The sequence below is a fragment of the Lagopus leucura genome, unplaced genomic scaffold (assembly GCF_019238085.1).
Source record: "Lagopus leucura isolate 7727_CA_CO unplaced genomic scaffold, USGS_WTPT01 Super-Scaffold_100159, whole genome shotgun sequence".
NCBI classification, from domain to species: domain Eukaryota; kingdom Metazoa; phylum Chordata; class Aves; order Galliformes; family Phasianidae; genus Lagopus; species Lagopus leucura.
In genome coordinates this window covers 31,000,441-31,021,660 of record NW_024962335.1, presented here as the reverse complement: position 1 = coordinate 31,021,660, position 21,220 = coordinate 31,000,441, and the positions used below count along the sequence as shown (strand labels likewise).

Genomic DNA, 21,220 nt, shown 5'->3' with positions numbered 1-21,220 from the left:
GTTTATGCCTAAGAGATAAACTCCTTAAGCTAATTTGTCTGACACAGTTTCAAGTGAACTGGGGCAACTTCACAGAAACTGTTCCATTGGTGGTGACATATAGTACAGGTGTGAGGAGCATCTACAGACATGGAAATATTTTACCAACATAGCTAAAGCTTAAAGAGAATGTCCACAATTAAAACACTTCTCCCCTTTGGATATCAGCTACCAACTAGTATCAGTGGAAGACCTGTAACAAAATCTGTAAGACCTAGTTATGGTGGAATCATGGATGTGGGGACAAGCTTGAAAACTCAAATCATGACTCATCAGTCAGAAGGCAAATAGACAAAGCAGTATTATCTTGTTCAAAATCTAGGGATTGAAAGCAGTCTGTGGACCTGACCCATAGTTCTTAGTGCTGTTAGCCTGTACCTACTCCTTGCTGCAGTTCCCTTGACTGTGAGGATGTTGTGGCTGGTTGAGAGGGATGGAAGAGAACTGCTTTTTGTGCCAGCTGTCCTCAACAGGAGGCCTGGTCTTGTGCTTACTGGGGCAGATTAGCCTAGGCATGGTTAGGATGTATTGTTTAGGGAGCATGTGTGACTCAAGCTATTTTTTTTTTTTTTTTTTGGTTTTATCAAGTCTAGCACATGAATCTCCATGGATATGGGTCCAGCCTGCCCCTCTTGTCCTTCCAAAAAACAGGGCCTGATGTGTTTTATTTACTGCTGTTGCTTTAGGATCCATCCTCCTAAAAGGTGTCAGTAGTCCTTCTTTGGAGCTGCTTCTGCTAGTGTTGAGAATGAAGCACACCATATTACCTGCCTTCCACTACAACAGTGATGAAGTCTTTACAGTCATTGTCTGGACAGAGATGCATTACGTTTTTTTCTGCTCTTCTCATCCTATATTCTGTTGAGTAGTTATTGTGCTAATGTAAGGCAGAATTGGGATTCAGACCATTTTTTAAAAACAGTACTAATGCATGAACTGAAAATAACACTGTTTTGTAACCAGTTTATTAAGGTATTCCTTTAGGATACTGTTATATATAGTAGCAATACTTCTAATATATGTGTATCAGAGACAGTGCATTTATTTATTTTGTTAGTTTTACCAAACAGAAAGTACGTTTTAGTTCTAAATAGAATGCCATTTTCATAACTTGCTGTTTACAGCCTCTGGTGATACACATTCGAAAGACATCTCAGACCACATTTGACCACATTCATTTTGACCACATTTGTGAAGCTTAGTAACTGCATGTGAATGTGTCAGTGGCCAGAAAGCAGTGAGAGGAGGCAGAGAACAGCTGCACTACAGAGTATTTCTCCCTCCGTAGAAATAAAGAAATAACTGTGAGATGTTTCACGGTTTTGTCTGCCTTGCTACGCTGTCTAGTTGCTGCTGGAGCAGTTAGCCTTACTGATAAGCAGAGGCATTATGTCTATGAGCTAACTTGACTAGTGTTGCTGAGGCATCGACCATGAAAGAGGGTAGAAATGATGAGTTCCTATTTATTGCAGGGATTCCCATAGAGAAGATAATAGTTTGGAAGGACTCCTAAGTCCTCATTTCTGTGTACCATTAGGCAGCACTGCAAAGGACAGTGCAGCCCAGTTAGCACAGTTTCAAACTGCTGTGCCTGGGCTTCTTTTGTAGATGCTCTTACAAAGAGTAGAAGTGCAGGTTCACGGACAATGTAGAAGGCTCTCTAAAAACCTCCCAGTTCTGACTGTGGTTTATCACTACCATTTCCCGTCCCATCTCTTTCAGATACTATGTGATAAACTGGGACACTGTTTCTCCACAGACATTGTATAAACGTAACAGAAGAGCTTATCAGGGAAGAGTGTTTCTCAGGTACAGTGCACTGAAGTTCCCCTGGTGCTGGCTGGGTTCATTGTTGAAACTGAATAGACGTAAATGGCTTTGATATCTGTTTTGGCAGTACGACCTTGGAGCTAGCAGGGACAGTATTCTTCCTCCGGCATGAAATGTGAATTTGCAGCAGCTGCAAGAAGGAAGGGTGGAATTGATGAGTACTTATCAGTGTTGCATCTGGTGCCTCATGCCCAAAGGCTGACAGATTAATCTGTCTGTGACTTTTAACTCTTTCTGTGCAATGCCAGGTGAGGCATGCATGTACATGCTCATGCATTCAGAAACAGAAGGAGAAGGTCTTTCATTTGGTTTAAATGGCCAATTTCTGTATGCTTTACATCCAGCTGGGAAATCGGAGGCTATGCCAGAAGACTCATTCACCTTCCACAGTGACAATTTCAATAAATTCTGCAAGCCTCAGTCTAGGTTTGGGTGGCTCATCATGTGCATGTGTACAATACTCCAGTTGGTTGGCTTTCCAGCCAGCTTGTGTTCCTGGGGACTATAAAACCCGGCCCTAGGAGCTTGGGCTGGGATTTGGGCTGCCATTTGACTATTTTTAGGATAAGCCAACATTTCTAAGCTGTATGGGCATCCAACTCTGTTAATATTTGTAGTTTAGGTTTGAGTTGTTCTTAATCCTAGTAAGGATGTGAGGAAGTTAAATATATTTATTTTTTTATAAAGGCTTTTAGCTTTTTTTGTTTGTTTGTTATTGTTTTTAATCAAATTAATGTGTTGAGTGTTTGTTTTCTGAACACAGGGAATCAAGTTGATCATTTTTTACATGATGGCTTTTGGGGTGTGTGTGTGTGTGTGTGTGTGTGTGTGTGGTAGAGATGAATGATAATACAAGGATGACAAATAAAACAAAAAATCAGAATTCCCTCAAAAGTTAAAGTTTTCCAAGTTTTCATTGTCATGGACCTAATTCACGTCCATGGACCTAGTTCATGTCCACAGATCTGAGGAGAACTAGGTAAGACCCCAGAAGCTTTGCTCCCCAGACTTCACCTCTTAGTTCTCTTGTTGACCTGCTGTAGAGCTGGTAGGGAGCATGCTGCTCTCCTGAAATTTCAGCAGTCCTGCCTCAGCATCCATCCTGTATTCAGAGGCACCACAGAGATTTTGTCAAGGTTCAGCTGAGCAGGCAAAGACTGAGACTGAGAAAGCACTGGTGTTGGTGTTTATCCTTACAGTTAGTCTTTTTCCTTTCATGCAAGAGGGTTGCTGTGATAGCATTTTTCTTCACAAGCAGAATTGGAAATACAGAAATAAATTACAGAGAACCAGGATGTCTTCTGTCAGGATAAATGTTTAATGAGAACAAGGTTGTGCTCATTCAGAGTCACAAGGACTGATACTGATGTACTGTGTGTATGCTAATTTTAATATATAAAATACATGCTTGAACTTAAAAATGCAGAGTGAACAGCCTCAAGGGCAAGTGTGTATTAAGTCTCTGACAGCCCTCTCTGAAGGTGATGATAATGTGAAAGTTTCTTTTTTTCCAAGCCATTTTAATTCACCCAACAATCAGTCAGGAAACGCAGAAGTGTTCTTCCAATCTGTTCTTGGAGAGGTATATTTTTTCATATTGCATCCAGACCCTGTTCCCTCTAAACAGTACCTACAGTACATGAATTTTTTTCTTTTTTTTTTTTTCCTTCCTGCTAATTTAAATTAAAAAGAAAAAATCCGAATAGTGATACTCAAATTTTTCTTTTGTTTGAACAGCATGTAGGAATTAGAGCAAAGTGTGTCTGTGTTGCTGTGTATGATCATACTGGCTAACATGAGTTACCTGGTGACTGTTACAAGTTAACTGCAACTTGCAAGTTCTTTGCAAACATAAATAGGACCAAAAGGCATGATTTATGGGTTTTTAGGTTATCTTTCCAAGGATATGAAATAGACAGGCTTGCATGATTGCATTATTCAGTACTTCAGATAGCAAAAAAAAAAAAAAAAAAATCCTGTTTTTTTTTTTCCTTACCACTTACAATTCTTAAATAATTGGTCAGTCTGTTGCAGCATCCAGGATTTTCCATGTCTGCACAACTTGTCTTTTAAACCATGGGGTCTCTTGCTTACTACTTCACTGATCTTGGCTCTTACTGTTCTTCCGTCTTACCAAAAGCCTGTGCCTTTCCCTTTTTAATATCAGATATCTCTAAATTTTTGTTTGCCTGCTTAGAGAATTTCCTGCTCTCTAGATCAATTTCCCTGAAGGTAAAATCAATTAAAATATATAGGCTGCTCCAAAAGTAATGCCTTCTATTTATTTCCATGGAAAGAACAGATACAAAAAGCACAATGACACTATTTGATAGAGCAAATTCTTGGCTACAAAACACTGCTTTTTGATGTAGTTGCCACCATTAGCTGATTTGAGCAGATAAGCTGATAGAGACTCTTAATTTCGTGGTGTGACAGCAGTGCACAGCCATCTGGAACATGGCTGGACTTTCATGCTGCTGTACACTGCTGAAATTCACCACCCGCCGCCTCGCTGTGCTCACAGCTGCTGTTTGGTATCCATAAGTGTTCAGCAAGCATTGATGAATGTCAATGGGTGCAATTATTTCCACATGAAGGATTTCAGTGACACACCTTTGCACTTCCTTATCAGGCATCATTTTATCAGACTGCTCCTCTGCTGCTATCTGTCACACAGCAAAAAAAAAATAAAGTAAGGGAATATGGATGGGAAGGTTCAACCTCTACAGCCATGTCACTATCATGACATGCTTCCGGTATCATGGACTAAAAGAACAAAATAGGAGGCATTACTTTTGGAGCAACTCCCATAGTTTCCCTGCTCAAAATGCTATTTAGAATACCTTTTAACTTTCCAAAGCACAGTCATTAAGGCTATATTATCTCTCGGTTGCTTTGTAAGTGTCTTCAGACTGGAGAGTGGTACATAATGGAGGCCTCTAAAGATTGTTTCTAATTCACTGTGCATTGATGTGTTCATTGGTTTATCCAATCTATAAAATGGAAGTATAAATAGACTTTCAAATCATTACGTAACAGTAGAATTGCCTACCATTTATATAGAAGACACTGGTTGTTCCCCTGTACAGCCTCTAATGCATTTTGTGAACTTGGATGACCTCTCTCTGCTTCAGTTTTTTCATTTCTAGAATTGAAATAGTGGGATTTGCCTAACTAACTTTCATAGTGAAAGGCTCAGTATATGTAAAATGCTTTCCAATTCACAGGTTAAAAGGATTGGGATACAGAAACATTTATATTTAAGTTACTGCTAAAGAAAAATCTCAGATATTTGATGTGGTAGGAGATTTTCCTGTATTTAAAATAAGAGAGCAGACATACTATGTTAAAGCAGTAGCTGTAGACTGAGATCAGAGCAAACTGTTGAGGAAAAAGCTATTATTTCTTTGTCTGGGTCTGCTTTCATATGCTTCTGTTTAGATAAGGACTGTAATACAATCTGTTCTCTTTCATTGTTTGGTTTATGCAGGCACAGGCTTGCTACAGGAAGTGGTTTATCTAGTGAGTCAGGGAGCTGATCCAGATGAGATTGGACTAATGAATATAGATGAACAACTTCCAGTCCTAGAGTACCCTCAGCCTGGTCTGGACATCATCAAGGTACAATTTATTACAAAGAAACTCGCTCAGCATTTGGATATCTTTTTGTAGGCTTCATGTTTATCACTTCATCTCATCCTGTGCCCTTGTCCTTGTTCAGTTTGTTGGAATGATTCAGAGTATTATTACGTTATTTTGAAGTTGGTTTTATTAATCTTGATTATATTCCAGTGCTTTAAAACATATTTCTCAATGTCCTAAACATATTGACAGCAGATTTCTTGAAGAAAAGAGTTATGTAAATGGAAGCTCTCCAAATGAGACTGATTTGCTCTGATCCTTTCCCTGAATTTGCAGAAGATCTACAAATGCAGAGATCTGTGAATCTGTAGGCACTCTACTCTGAATTTGAACATACAGCTCCCAAGAGACTCAGGGTCTGTGGATCTATGAACTCTGTAGTGGAGTTAGAGGAGTTTGGAGTATTTTGCATGAAATGACTTTGGCATTGTTAAGAGTTACTCAGATTAGTGGCATGGCATGTTAAGTGTGATCTTGTTATTGCTCTAACTACTTTAGATACAGGTCTAATCATTCCAAGATATGCAAAATACCAGGCTCCATCTGAAGACTGCTGCAGTGCTTGCTGATTTGAGCTAGCTAAGGCTAGTATGGATAGATCAAAGCTGGTTCCAGTCACTTACTACTGCAGCATTTGGCCCTCTTTAGGATGATTATTCAGGGGCCAGAGATTACTTTCCTTTTTTGCTTTGTGACCCTAGTCTAGTGAGACCTCAGTGATATGTCAATGCAAATAAGCAGGAGCAATAGTGAGAGGTTTAGTTTGAGATCACGCATTGTGGATACTCTGCTAACAACTCAATCCAGTAGTAGTTTATGCAGCTTTTAACTACTGGAAGATGATCTTGTCATAAGACTTTTTTTTTTTTTTTTTCCAAATTATGATTGAAAAATACCTTTAAAACTGTTTATGTGCTCAGGTAAACCTTTGAATTGTCTGGGTCCAATTCTGAGGCTAAAATAAGCTTTGGATTATAATTTTGAAGTTGAAAAATTAAGGATAGGGTTTTTTGAAGCTGTTCATTCAGCCCTTTTAATGTTTTTCACTGAATTTTAGTGGGAGTGTCAGTGAAAACAAGGTCAGTTTTATGCTAAGAATCTTCAACCCTTCTAGTCTTCCTAAGAGGATCCTACAAATTGGAGTAGTTTCCAAGACCCATCCTTTTGGTTTAAAACAGATTAAATTCTCTGACCTAATTTCTAGTCCAGACCCCTATTAATTTAAGAAGTGAATTTCTGCATGTGGCTCAGTAAAGTAAAGGACATCAGTTCAGGAGAACTCAGGATGTGCCAAAAAACTAATACATAGTTTCTTTGCTTTATTTTAGGAACTGACATCTCCTCGCCTCATAAAAAGCCACCTACCGTATCGTTTTTTGCCTTCAGACCTCCATAATGGCAATTCAAAGGTAAGAATTAATTCATGCTTGTCTAACTGAACCAGCAACAATTATTTATGTGCTTAGGGAAACGGAAAAAACAAACTTTCATTAAGATGATTTCCCTCCTTTGTCGTAGGTAATATACATGGCTCGCAACCCCAAAGACCTGGTGGTGTCTTATTACCAGTTTCACCGCTCCCTAAGGACCATGAGCTACAGAGGAACATTTCAGGAGTTCTGCAGAAGGTTTATGAATGACAAGTGTAAGGAGCGACTGTCTGTGCACATGTTGTTACACACTTATTTTCATCTCTGCAAGTACAAAAATGAAGTAGATAAAGATGCATTTATTTTGTTTATACTGCAAGGAGGGTACTAGAGATACAGTGCTGCATGAGCTTAGATTTGTCTGTGCAAACTGTGGCCATATCTTGTAAATAACTGTCTTACAATATTTGACCCTGTGGGATCAATTGTGTTTGACTTCACTCAGGTAAATTCTAGTTTGCATGAGACTGAGCTCATGCATCAGTAGGAATACAGTAGTAAGTTACCTGTAAGAAGGTAATTGCAGGCTGAAAATTTACTACTGTAATGTAACTTGTGTTACAACAGCTCATCAGCTGCTTGCTCAGTAACTTCTGTGAGTGAAGGCTGTTTCATTACATACCAACCCACTGTGTTCCCTTCAGGCTGCACTACCTTAAGTAGCTCCATTGCACGAACTTAGTAACATTACAGGGAGTGAAGGCTTGTTCTCATGTAAGTAGCTGTCACTGAGCTTTTTGCCAATGGATTGCCACGCTTTGTAGCTTGCAAGATCAAAAAACAGAACAATGCAGGTTTTTTTTTTACTGCATTCTCTTTCTCTATAAAATCTTTATGCACCCTAATGTGATGTTAAGAAGTCACCAGACACTTTGGTCAGCTCTGAGACAAGGATCTCCTCTAGATCCAGAAAATGTTATTTCCATCTGGAATTTGGGGGACTTGATGCTAAAGAAGCTGTATAATACTAAAGGAAAGGAAAAAGGTAAAAGCCTGCCAATGGAGGTTAGTTAACAGGCTTTATAAGGCTTGCCACTTTCTTTTGTGCAGGAGGGTAAATATCCTTCCATTCCCAACCCACCTTCAACTTTTTTTTCTGCATTCCCCTAGAATGGGAATCTTGTTTGCAACCCATGAGCAGGAGCTTCTACATTGGAGACATATTAAAGATAGGTTCTTCTAAGATGGGAGGAAGGTTCTTCATTCTTTTTCATGTAAAATATCCCAGGAGCTATTTAGATCTTTATCTTATAGCAGCTATGTGATTTGTCATTACCTTCTAGAGTCAGTAAAACATTGCAGTGTGTTCTGTGTCCGTAATTATGCAAAGTGAGTGTTTCGTAATACAGTAAATATGGCACTTATTTAAGTGATTCCATCTCATGGAAGCAATATAGAAGCAAAAGTAAGCATTCAAAGTAGTGCAAGAAGGAGAAGCATTAAATCCAAATGACACAATCCCATTTTTTTTACCCGTTATCTTATATCTGTCCATCTGGAAACAGATTTAGTACATGCTAGCTCTTATGCTAATGGGGGATTGATCTTAAATATGATAATTCTTTGTCACTACCCTCTGGAACTTAAGGGAATTTCTTACATAAAATGCAGGTAAACTCTATTATCATAATGTTAACGGATTCTTGCCCTGTGCAGTTAGGAGCAGCTAGCAAAAGGGTTTTTTGCTTGACTGATGTGTAAGCTCCATGCATGAATTTCTTTAAAATTATAAAGAATAGAAATGATGTTTAATACTTTTCTGAAGTTGTTTTGTTGTAAGGATAAAAATATCAATACTGAGAAAATGTGAAGAACTGCTCACTGTATTTGCTTAGCTTCTACCTTGATTATCTGAGATACTTTGAGGAAGTGCCATTGTGCCATTGTGGCCAAGAAGGTATCCTGAGATACGTTAGAAAGAACATGGCCAACAGGTCAGGTGATCCACTTCCTCTACTCTGTTCTGCTGTGGCCACATTTAGAGTGCTAAGTGTCCAGTTCTGGGCTCCCCAGTTCCAAACAGATAGGGATCTCATAGAAGGAGCTCAGTGGAGAGCCACAAAGATGATAAAACTCCTGGAGCATCTTTCATATGAGGCAAGGCTGAGTAACCTGGGTCTGCTCATCCTGGAGAAAAGAAGACTGAGAGGCGGATCTGATAAATTTTTATAAATAGCTAAAGGGAGGTGGGGGGCAAATGGATGAGGCCAGACTCTTCTTGGTGGTCTGTAGCAATAGGACAAGGAGTAGGGCCTAGAACTTGAATGTTGAAAGTTCCATACAAATATTTGGAAGATCTTCTTTAGTGATGGAGCACTGGAATGGGTTATCCAGAGAGGTTGTGGAGCCTGCTATGGAGATGAATTCAAGACCCATCTGGACATCTACCTATACAGCCTATTGTAAGGTACCTGCTTCAGCAGGAGGGTTGGACTTGATGATCTCTTGAGGTTCCTTATAACCTATGCAAGTCTGTGATTCTGTAATGCATTTCTCCTTTGCTTTCCTTTCTGATACTGTTGGTAGCAAAACACACTCTTTAGATAATAAATGCCAGTGTCTGTACCTCTGCTACACACAAAGATAGACAAAAATCAGTCAAATGTGGATTTTGTCGGAGAAGTGGAAAATAAAGCAGGAAAAAAATTGAGGGGATTGGAGCTTCTATTAACCACTGCCTCAGCAGTGCTGGGAACATGGGCCCTCCTGGTGTACCAACTGAGCTACAATATATCTGAGACCATGTTCTGGCATACCTACCTAGGTTGCATGGAAATGCTAAGAAAGTAACAACAGAAGAGAATAAGTCTTAGATTTTAGAGGAAGCAAAAGATAAATAGGATATTCTATTGGTACACCTTTAGTATTCTGAGAATGACAGTGAAGCATATTAATTTGTGTGTTTCTTCAATACTTGTGTAATAAAGGATAATGGCTGTTTGCAGTTCTTTGTCCGTCACAGCAGATGCTTTATGGAATTTTCCACTATATATAGATTTCCATTACATGTGTTGTCTGTGCTTTGAGTAATGGAAGGTGCAGTCTGATAACGCCAACTGCAGGAATTCGCACAGGTCAGAGCCACTGAAAATTTACTTTTTGCAAATATATCTCTGTAATTTTTATATTGGCTCAACTTTGGTGCAGTAGTCAGGCATTACTAATGCTGAGCTCCCGAGAGGCCCATAGTGAAATATGGTTGCACTTTCAGTTGAGCATTTTTTCTTTAGGTTAGGTTAGCTCTTTTGAATATTCCAAACTGGTAGAAATATTCTTTTCCAATTAAGTAAGTCACTGTGCATGGCAATGGAGCAAAACTAGACAACTCTCTTAAGGCTGTTAATCACCCAAATTAATTTAGTTTTCATTTTTACATTTTTGAAGGGGAATTAATAACAACAGTATTAATATTTCCTCATGCCAATCGTAATATCTTCTGTATCTATAGTAGGATATGGTTCGTGGTTTGAACATGTCCAAGAGTTTTGGGAACATCATATGGATGCCAATGTACTTTTCCTCAAGTATGAAGATATGCACAAGGTAGGTTAGATGTAACAAAGAGGTATTTTAAACATTTTAAATGTCATAACATGTAAAATATATGAAGTTTAAAAATTGTTTCTTGTGCCCATGTTTGGGCTTTCTAATCTCTGATACTATTTTTAAAGCAGTGGCATTCATAGCTTCCACAAGCACTGTTGTGAACCTAGTAATTTATTCAGGAATCTACCTGCTTGCATAGGTGGTCAACAGTTCACACAGAGCAGGTGCTCTTGCTACACATCCCTTGACTTTCATTTAAAATAAGTGTCTTATTGTGTGTTCTGTATCAGTGAGAACTGAAGTCTCTCTCATTAGGGGTTTGTCTTACATATCTCACAATTATTCTGATTATTTGGTTGTCCTTACTGTCTGCTGTGAATCTGTCTTAAAAACAATTTGAGGTGATGATGTAGCATGAGGTGAACTTCTAGGGTTGTTACAGCATGCTGGCTGATAAATCCACTTTATTTTTAATCAGAAATGTAATGAAAGTACTACATTGAACATTATTTCCCATTTCCTATATAGCAGTAATATATTTTTGAGGATTAATAAACATTTTCAAAGTGAGCACTGTTCCCAAGGGTTCATCTTGGGACTGGTACTCTTTAACATCTTTATCAATCACATAGATGATGTGATTGAGTGCACCCTTGGCAAGTTTTCTGATGACACCAAGCTGAGTGGTGTGGTTGGTACAGCTGAAGGGAGGGATGCCATGCAGAGGGAGCTTGATAAACTCAAAAGGTGGGCCCACGTGTACCTAATGAGGTTCAACAAAGCAAAGTGCAAGGTTTTGCACTTGGGTCGAGGTAATCCCAGATATGTATACAACCTGGAAGAAGAACACCTTGAGAGCAGCCCTGCTGAGAAGTACTTGGGGATCCTGGTTGATGAAAAACTAACATGAGCCAGTAGTGTGCTCTTGTAGCCCAGAAGGCCTGTGGTGTCCTGGATTCTGTCAGAAGAGGAGTGGCCAATAAGGTGAGTGAGGGAGGTGATTGTCCCCCTCTACTCTGCCCTCATGAGGTTCCAGCTGGTGTACTGTGTCCAAGACTGGGGCCCCTAACATGGGAATGGTGTGGAGCTTTTGGAGAGCGTACAGATGAAGGCCAGAAAGATGATCATAGGGCTGGAGAACCTTTCCTATGAAGACTGGCTGAAGGAACTGGGCTTATTCATCTTGGAAAAGAGAAGGCTGCAGGGAAACTTCATTGCAGCCTTTTAATATTTAAAGGGAGTTTATAAACATGAGGAAAATCAACTTTTTACAAGGGTAAATAGCAATAGGACAAAGGGGGATGGTTTTAAACTAAAGGAGGAGAGGTTTAGATTTTATGTCAGGGGGAAGTTTTTTGCTGAGGGAGTGGTGAGGTGGTGGCACAGGCTGCCCAGCAGTGTTTAAGAGGACCTGGGCAATCTGATCTAGTACTTGATCTGCCTGTGGCAAGGGAAGTTGGAACTTGATGATCCTTGAGTTCCCTTCCAACCTAAAGCATTCTATGATTTCTATGATATTTGACTGGAAAATTAATGCAGACATAGGATGAACCCAGCTCCTATGTCTAAGCCTCCAGAAAGGCAAGAGCAAGATAGAACTCTATAAAGCTGAATAAATATACAATTTCAGCTTATATTTTTCTTGTACTTTCTGACAGAAGATGTAGTGAAACAGAATAATGATGCTAATTTACAATTTTGAATAACGTTTTCATTCTCATCTGTGCATTGAGGGATGCTGCTGAAAGCTGGTAGCATCACAGCATCTGTGTACCTTCCTGCTTGTCCTCCTCTAATTACTTGGAATGTGAGGGCCTATTCTCAGCAAATCAGAAGGTGGCAGCATTTTAAGACAGTGATGCTTCTGGAACTTCTTCATTGGTATTTTTCACATTCGTCATGATGAAATTGTTTTGAAATATTGAAAATCATTTTATAAATTCGCTTGAAATACTGCAAAATAAACTCATCTTTAAATGCTCTCTTACAGGACTTGGCAACAATGGTTGAGCAATTGGTGAGATTCTTAGGAGTTTCTTATGACAAAGCACAGCTGGAATCCATGGTGGAACACTGCCATCAACTCATTGATCAGTGCTGTAATGCAGAAGCACTTCCTGTTGGCAGGGGTATGTTTAAAACCCACAGTAAAAATCTTAAGAGTGGAAGTTGAAAAAAGCAACTGACAGCTTAGAAACCTTCAAGATACGTTAAGGTGTTGGCAAAATGTTGATACATAAATGATGAGAGGAAAACTGATTTTTGGTGTAATTTTGGGAGTTGTTTTGTAACAATGATAGAAATGACTAAAAAAAACCAGGAACATTCAAGCTCAACAGCTTATATGCAACACTATCCAAACTGCTCTGTTTAAGCAGACAAGATGTCTTTGGCTTAATTCAACTGAATATGCTATTGATGTCGAGAAGACCACTTAGCTCCTTCTGACATTTGGAATATCAAAGCACGTACAATTACTCGCAGTTTGTCCTGGCTTAAAAACCTTTGTGTTTCCTTGTATGAGATTCTCTGGAAGAGCAGGTAATTCTAATTTGAAGTCATCAAATGGCAAGAACATCTAGTTCTTCTCATGTGCTTTTTTCATTGTCTGCCTTGGCTGTCTAAAATGTGTGTAGCTTATAGATGTTTGTTCTTTTGAGGCCTTTCTGCAGGAATCCAAAGTGCTCTTTGATCTAGTCTAGTCCTTTGTTAGTGTCAAAAAATCAATTCTTTTCTAATTCTTCTTTCTGATAAGCATAGAAGAATAAACTCAAGAAGCCCTTCAACTTACTTAACATAGCACTTAACTTTTTTTGAAAATGAGGACTTAAGAAAGCGATGGAGAGTTCCTGTGTCAGCATCACAAGTGCCTTTTCCAAAGTGAAATCAAACTAAAGAGATCACTTTAGCCACTCATACAATTCAACTTGAACTGGAACTTTTGGTTCCCTTCGTTTATCTGTCTGTAGCCATGTTACCACTTCTTGTTACAGCATCATGCATAAAGCTCATGCTTATCATGGCTGCAGAGTCTTTTCAGTGGTTGTGGTTTAAAGGTTATTGTCCCTTACGCAGGCAGTGTGACCTGAATACTTTGTTCTTAGGTTTCTGTGTAGGAGCCCTTTCCACATGACTTCTCTCAGCCAATCTTGTTGTTATCTGCAAGTTTTCTTAACTGTAATTTTTACACGTATTTTCAAATGTCTGATAAAAACGTCAAATATCATCAGTCCTTCTTGACTACTTATTTTAAGTAGTTTATTATACACTTATCATACATTTTATTTATTAGTGTGGGGCTGGCTGACAGATATCCACCAAGCTGCTTTCTCAGTTCCCTTCAGCAATATTGGTGGAGCAAAAAGAATGAAAAAGCTAATTGATCAAGATAAAGAAAGGGAGATTGCATCATGGGCAAACTTGGGGAAGATTAATTGATTTCCAGTTAAAAATTGAGTACGATCGTGTGAAACAAAACAAAAAAACACCTTTTTCTCATGCCGTTTTCCTTCAAGTCTTGACTTCAGTCCTCATTCTCCCACATCTTTCCAATGCTGAGTGGCACAGGAGGAATGGGGAACCCGTTAACAACAGTTACTTTCTGCTGCTGTTTTCTCTTCAGACTTTTCCCCTGCTCCAATGTGAGAGTCCCTCCCACAGGACACAGCCTTTCATGAATTGTTACACTACAGGAGTTTCCAACAGGCTGCAATTCTCAAAGAATCATTCCACCATGGGCCTCATCATGGGGTATAGTACTTCAGGAAAAAACTGCTATAGCGTGGGTGACCCATAACAAGCTTCAGCATGGAAATCTGCTTCATCGTGGTCCTCTAGGCTGCAGGGGGACAACCTGCACCACCACGGTCTTGTCCACGTACTTTTAGGAAAATATCCACTCTGGCATCTGGAACAACACTTCCTCCCACTCCTTTTTTCCTCACTTTGTGTTGTTTCTCTCATATTTTTTTTACCTCCTCTCTTACAGCTGTTTACTCCTTAAATTCATTATCATAGAGGCACTGTCAGCCAGTAGTGAGTCTGCTTTGGAGCCATCTGGAACTGATTCTGTCTAGTGTGTGGAGCAGCTCCTGCGCTCTTCTCACAGAAGCCACCTTTGCAGCTTCCTCAAACCTTTCTGTCTAAACTCAAAGAACATTTTATAATATGCTAAATAATACATAATATACTAAAAAAAAAACCACTAAAATCACATGCTTTAAAAAAGTCCATTGTATCTTTGCAATCACCTTTAATCAGTCAGACTGTGATCATATGAACATTCGGTCAGGTTTGTGTGAGAGGATCTGTTTCCCATTAAAGCAGGTTTACTGATATTCTATACTGCCTTTGTCTTTTTTTGGCAGAGCTTCATGCCAGTTTTCATTCCCCTGCCCAGACTACGGTCAGAGTAACTGACCCTCACTAATTTGTATTCTGTGCATGTTGCCACGTACTTTTCAGAATGCCGTACTTTAAAAAAGCCGTTGCTCAAACATCCTTGCTTTTATCTGTGAATTTGTGAACCTGGCACTGAAAGGTTGTTATTATTACGTAGAAGCTGTACACTCTAGTTGTTACAGAAGGATCTGGAAGATGAACTTCTATGAGCAGTTCTGTAACTGTGATATGGCACCTCTTTTGCTCCAGTGCAGTTATGTTCTGGTAAATGATGAGTTCTTGAAATAAATATCTCAAGATTGCTAGCTTGAATTAAAATTCTGGTAAGGATGAAAGACTGGAGTTTACTGAAAGACCTCTAGTTTTCAGCCGGGTATCCACAGTGTAGTGTGTTTTTCTGCTGTTAGATATCTTAATTCTCATCCTACTCTCACCCCACTTCTTCAAACTGAAAATTCAACATGTAACACAACGTGCATTTTGTGTGAAAACCACAAACCATCTCATTTACAGTAGAATTTTACAGCAGGTTACCTGACTGATTACCAGCCCACTTCTTGGCTGTGAAAACAAGATCAAAAAATGAGTCTGGTAAGGCATCCTGAGCACCTTGGAGTTTCAGGCAAGATTTTGCAATCAACAGAGCCATATTCTCCTCTGTTCAATTGTGTGAAGTTACACGGAAACCTAGGTTTGTACCTAGCCTCTGCTGTCTTAGAGATCTGTGGAGCAGCATCAGCGACTTGCTGTGCACAGCTAAAATCCCTCCTCCTTGTCTAGTGAAAGCCAGAAAGGCAGTTGTGAAAGGAAGGTGAGGCTGTAATATCAGAAAAACCAGAGAAAAGAGAATAGAGCTGCTGCTGAGGCCTTCAGCAGGCAGAAAGGTCAGCTTTTGTCCCCACTGCCCAGTTCACCCACACAAATGGGGCAGTGCCTGCTTTTGCTGCGTGCACACTTCCAAATGCAGTGTTAGTGTTCGCTGTTTTGTAGTAGAGCCTGCAAACCCCCAAAGTTCTGAGCCTCTTATTCTTATCTTCTACAAATCTTTCAAAAAGATCCCTCTGTTTTTTAATATGCAAGAAAGGCAGCTACTGCAGCAAATTTGATATTTTGTCATTTGCTCTCGATGTGCTTTTTATTAAAAATATTCTTATTTTGAATTTCTTTTGTTCACTGTCTTTGGCTTTTACAACATTTTGTTACTTCAGAATGTAGCTTCATTAACGGAGCTTTGTTCTTCTGTTCATTTGTGTGACAAAGAATTCTGGCAATAACATGACAGCTTATTGTAATTTGTTTCAAATATTTTTAATTTGTCATTAGTTACATTTACTTTATTTTGCTTTATTTTAGTTCTTCATTTTTTTTTCTTTTAGCACATTGATCTTTACTCTGAAGATAACCCTGAGCTTCTGTGAAAGCAGAAAAATGATTAGATATATTACTTATATTTGAGTCATAGTTTACACAGTTGCATGATTCAAATCATAAACCAGGTGGGTGACTTTTTTTGACAACCTATCCATTCATATGGTAACAAAAAACATGTTTCAAATAATCTACTGCATATGCCCTTTATAATACCTATGATTTGTTTGTATGTGTTGTTAGGGAGATTCAGAAATTAAAAGTTTATCTTTCCCAAGCAGAGGAAGAAAATGTTTTATTAACATTGTTGAAATGAAAATACGGGCTTTTATGCAATTATAGTTGCGAGAATACAACTAATTTTTATTATCAGATATTTATGGTTGCAGGAAATGTTTTAACTGTCTCTTTGATAAAGGAGACATTTTGCAAAAGAAATATATGTGATGTATTTTCTGTAACTTTCATGTTCTCTTGACCTTTGGATCCTGAAAGCAAACTGCAACACTGTCAGACCTGTAGGCGTTTGGGGCAGTACTTTTCATTAAATGGTCCTTGCCACACATACTGCATCGTCGTGCAAATGTGTAATTTATTGAGGTTTCTCAAACAGTTTTGTCTTACGGCTCAATTATAGAGTTCCTGCATAAAAGCAATGGTAATTAAATTAAATGGGTATTCTTTGTATGCATCAAATGCATAATTAAGTTCCCTGCATGTAGTTTTGCTCTTGCTGTTATGATTAAACTCAGTGGTACCACAGTCTCAGTTTTCCTTTCATTTATTCCAGCTGAACAAGCCTGGATTTTGTCTTTATTTATACCCAATATCAGTGAGACACCAACAAATATTCCTGACTGACTATGACATAAACAAAATCTGTTGCAAAGAATCAGCGCCTAAGGGAGCTCTAGCTTTTGGCTGGTGATTTCAGCAGTGTCAGCAAGTTAAGTTATGTTACTAGCTGGCCTCAGTAGGCAATACTCCATACACTGAAAAAGTAATGTGTCCATAGCACATCCATTGAAAGCTTTCTGCTCCTTATGTACAAAATTAAATGGCACAAACTGGGTGTATAGTACACATTATTTTCAATATTGTAGTTATATTGAATATTATATATTATATTATATTGATATTATAATATTATATTGAATATTATATTTATTATAGTTATATTGAATATTACATATTCAATATATATAATACAATATTATTTAAGTATTTGTATTTAACAAACTGTCACCCTCAGTTTTGAAAAGTCATCTGTAGAATTAATCTTTAAGTGTAAAATAATAGAATTTTGCTATGCTAAAATTTCATCGATATTCAGTAATCTATTTAATGCTCTGTATTCCGTGCACCTTTTGGATAGTTTCCCAACCCATGTGTGGTAAAGGCACAGTCATTTTGAAATGCATTGTTAGGTGATGGGATTATTAAACATCCTTACTTTGCACTGACACCAGAAATCAACTTCTGAATTAACATCCAAAACAAAATCTGTATTTAATGCTCATTAAGGCTAGAAAAAAAAATCTTGTAATCTGATTTTTTTCTCGGATAATACTCTCCAAATCCAGACCACAGTAGGGTACTCACTTCAGGGTTTTGCAAGAGTTGTAGCATTGGGCAAATGGGGAAGATACAAAGTAGCCTCAGGCCTTACTGAGGTTTCAGCGAAAGCTAATACTGATCAGCTTCTCACAAATAATACTTTGTGCCCTGCGTCTTCTTCTTCTACAGTCTTGTTAGACTGTAGAAATTTGGTATCCTGTCTGCTCTCTGACCTGTGTTCCCTCTCTGTGTTTCAGGTCGAGTTGGGCTGTGGAAAGACATCTTCACTGTTTCAATGAATGAGAAATTTGATTTAGTATATAAACAGAAGATGGGAAAATGTGACCTCACATTTGATTTTTATTTATAAAAAATGCATGCATATGATATCCAGATATAGCTAGAAGTGCTTTATGCATTCATTTATTACCTGCTGGACAAACTACTGTAGCTATTATGTGTAACAAGATTTAAAGAAAGAAAATCAATCTAAGTAAACCATAACAGATACAGTTATCTTTGATCCTAAACAGCTGTTTATTTTCTGGTATTTTAATTCTTCATCCACACACAAGAACTTCCTAGACAATACTAGAATATTCAGCTGCTATGGAATGTATTATATCAGTATAAGGTATGTATCATATATGCAACTAGAATGTACACCTTTTCAGCCCCACGTTGATTATTTAATATTTTATAAAAGCTTTTCACTAGAACCTAAATAACTGTCCATAAACCAAATAAATTATTTCAGAGGGAATCAAGTAACAGGCCAAAACTGTATGCTAGAATGATCTCAGGGGTTAATCATCATATTTATTTTTATAGCTGGTAAATCAAGTATAAATAAATCCCATTCCAAAATAGTAGCTGATTAAAGTGGGGTTCACACTAAGTTCCACGCACCCATATCTGTGTAATTTCTGAGTAGGTTCTGTGTACTGGCATACTCTGCAAGACAGGCCTTGTTATGAAATACAGCTGTGATTGTCACTCTAATCACAAAACCCACCCACGTTTCAGATGGATGTCTTCCTGATGGATGAACCTGTGTGACCTGGTTTAGGGAACCTGGTTTGGCAGGGGGGTTGGTCTCGATGATCTCTAGAGGTCCCTTCCAACCCCTACAATGCTGTGATTCTGTGAAGTTCAGCTCCATGCAGAAGGTCAGAGAACAGAAGCTTTTTATGTCCCCAGCTCTCACTCGGTCCCTCAAAACTGGGCTAAAAAGCATAACGTCTGATGCAGAGGTTTTTCTCCAGGAATCAGGCTGACTAATGTCGGTTTCCTGTGTAGATCTGAATTTCACCTGTTAGATAAGGAAGAGAAAATAAGGTGCTGGATATCCTCAAGTTCCACCAAAAGTTAAAAGCACGCAATACTATTTGCGCTACTGGACTCCATCACACCTAACTTAAGGCTGGTTGTGTGTGACACAGTAAGTAGGGAGAGGAAACAGCAGCACTGAAGGAAGAGAGTTTAAAAATACATCACCAGGTGGGAGTAGTGTATGCATGATAGTTTCAGTAATTGTAAGCTATGACTTGTCTGGATTATAATCAGAATTCAAGTTTATTACTTTATCTTTTTTATTTTCTATGACAGGTATGCAAACAGCCTGAAGTAGGCTACTATCGCTGTAAAGCTCTCCAGAATGATTTTATTCTGTTAGGTAATGACATCAATGCCTTTCAGGTTCTCAGCTGCAGGAGGCCCATTTTTGCTAGTCAAATATTCAATCTCACCAAAAGCTGTGAGGAAGGACTAGCAGATTTTTAGTGTTTCAGTTCTGTTGGGAAACAAACTGTCAGTTCAGCTGGCAAGTGGTGTAGCATGATGTGGCTTGACAGCACTTTTCCTTGTATATTTGTGAGTGAAAATGCTTTCTGTGAAATTTTATTTCTATTTTTATATTTTTAGTACTGTATGAATATTAAGCACTACACATTATACTTCTGTGCTTGCTCGCTTATTGAATAAAAGATGTGTTCCATGCGTTGTGGTTTGCTCATTTTGTAGCCCTCCTATTCAAGCCGTGTCATCTTGGGAGATGGATCCTCTTCACTACCAACACCTCCAGACTTAAGACAGGACAACTGCAGAAACACAATATCAAATCAGACCACTGACCCTGTGAGCTGTTTCTGACACTGCTAGTAACAAATGCCTATGCAAGAATGTAGTAGAGAGCATAGCATTCTCTGAGCATCTTTGTGTTTAGTAGCTCTTTGTGGAGTTTTTCTTCCTCTGTGCTGGAATTGACAGCATTCTGTGGTAATAGACTCCACACATAGTGCAGAAAAAGGACTTCCTTTGTTTGCTTAGGGGCTGCCATCACGCAGTATAATTTGATGTTCCTTTGTTCTTGAATTGTGGTGGCTGATACAGTCACTGTGCCATCCACTCAGGATTTTACACTTCTGTCTTATCTTACTTCTATCTCCCAGGCAGCCCTATTCTGGAGTCCTAGACTGTCATACAGAAGGCCAAAACCCACAAACTGGTAAGTCTTCAAGAAGGCAGGAGCAGAAGGAATAGTTGTCTCCTGTGTCTTGCTACTGAGAGGACAAAATTTCCCCACACTTAATGTGAGTTTGAGTCAGAAGAAAGATTTCATTAGCACAAAAAAATCCACTGAAGTTGCTTTAACGTAAGGACATACAAGTAATTTATCCTTACCAGTCACTTAAAAGGCTTCTTGTGTTTCTGAAGACACTAGTAGATCATATCCCCATTCTCAAGCACAGCCCATCTCCTTTGCTGCAGAAGACAACCACCCTCAGCCCTCAATCAAAAGCTGGTGGCTTCTAAACGCACATCTTAACACTTATGCCGATGTCTTCTAATGCCAAATTTAGTATATGCAGTCACCAGCTAACAAGCTGGAGGAGGAACGACTAGTTCGCTCCAAAGAAACTACATACTACAGACAGCAAGAGCTTCTATGATAATCCACTGTGTATCTACAACTATTCTGGAACTCCATATATTAGACAACAAAGTTACTGTGTGCTAAGAATCTGCTTTCCAGAAAGGCTCTCCTCCGCCAGAGTTCATCTCTCCAGTCCCTTGACCTCATTGTGAGCCATTCGGTGAAATTCATTCAAACCAGAAGCCTGCCCAAAGCCCGTTCCCATAGAAGCCATGCTGAAATTTTACCTTTGGATATCAGGTCTTTCCAAGCATTTCAATCTGTTAAAAGCAATAGGTGGTGAACTCCATGTTTTGACAGTGTGAACCTTCAGGACTCAACCAATGTCAGCATGACTCCTTGTACAAGTCCCTTGATCAAGTGCCCCAAGATGTACCTGTAGAGAATGCCTTACTGATATAAACTGAGTGTAAATGAAAAACACCATAAAATTAACTGTTATTTTTCCCCCCTCAACATTCGAATTTGCTAA

General features: G+C 38.8%; 1 protein-coding gene across 2 annotated transcripts in view; it reads left to right on the top strand.

Moving 5' to 3' along the window:
- The window catches only part of SULT4A1 (sulfotransferase family 4A member 1), a 30,766-nt gene extending 10,955 nt beyond the window's left edge, over positions 1-19,811 (top strand). The window contains exons 2-8 of one of the 2 annotated variants that reach the window (XR_006182113.1): positions 5,360-5,490; positions 6,840-6,920; positions 7,030-7,156; positions 10,390-10,484; positions 12,478-12,616; positions 16,265-16,384; positions 18,071-18,156. Coding sequence is in view for 1 of the 2 variants with exons in the window: in XM_042890327.1 (XP_042746261.1) it covers positions 5,360-5,490; positions 6,840-6,920; positions 7,030-7,156; positions 10,390-10,484; positions 12,478-12,616; positions 18,071-18,183 (686 nt within the window). In the remaining variant the exon portion in view is untranslated. Of the gene's footprint in view, positions 1-5,359; positions 5,491-6,839; positions 6,921-7,029; positions 7,157-10,389; positions 10,485-12,477; positions 12,617-16,264; positions 16,385-18,070 lie in introns of both variants that reach the window. The other variant, XM_042890327.1, reaches the window with a different exon arrangement.
- Positions 19,812-21,220: the final 1,409 nt, after the last annotated feature.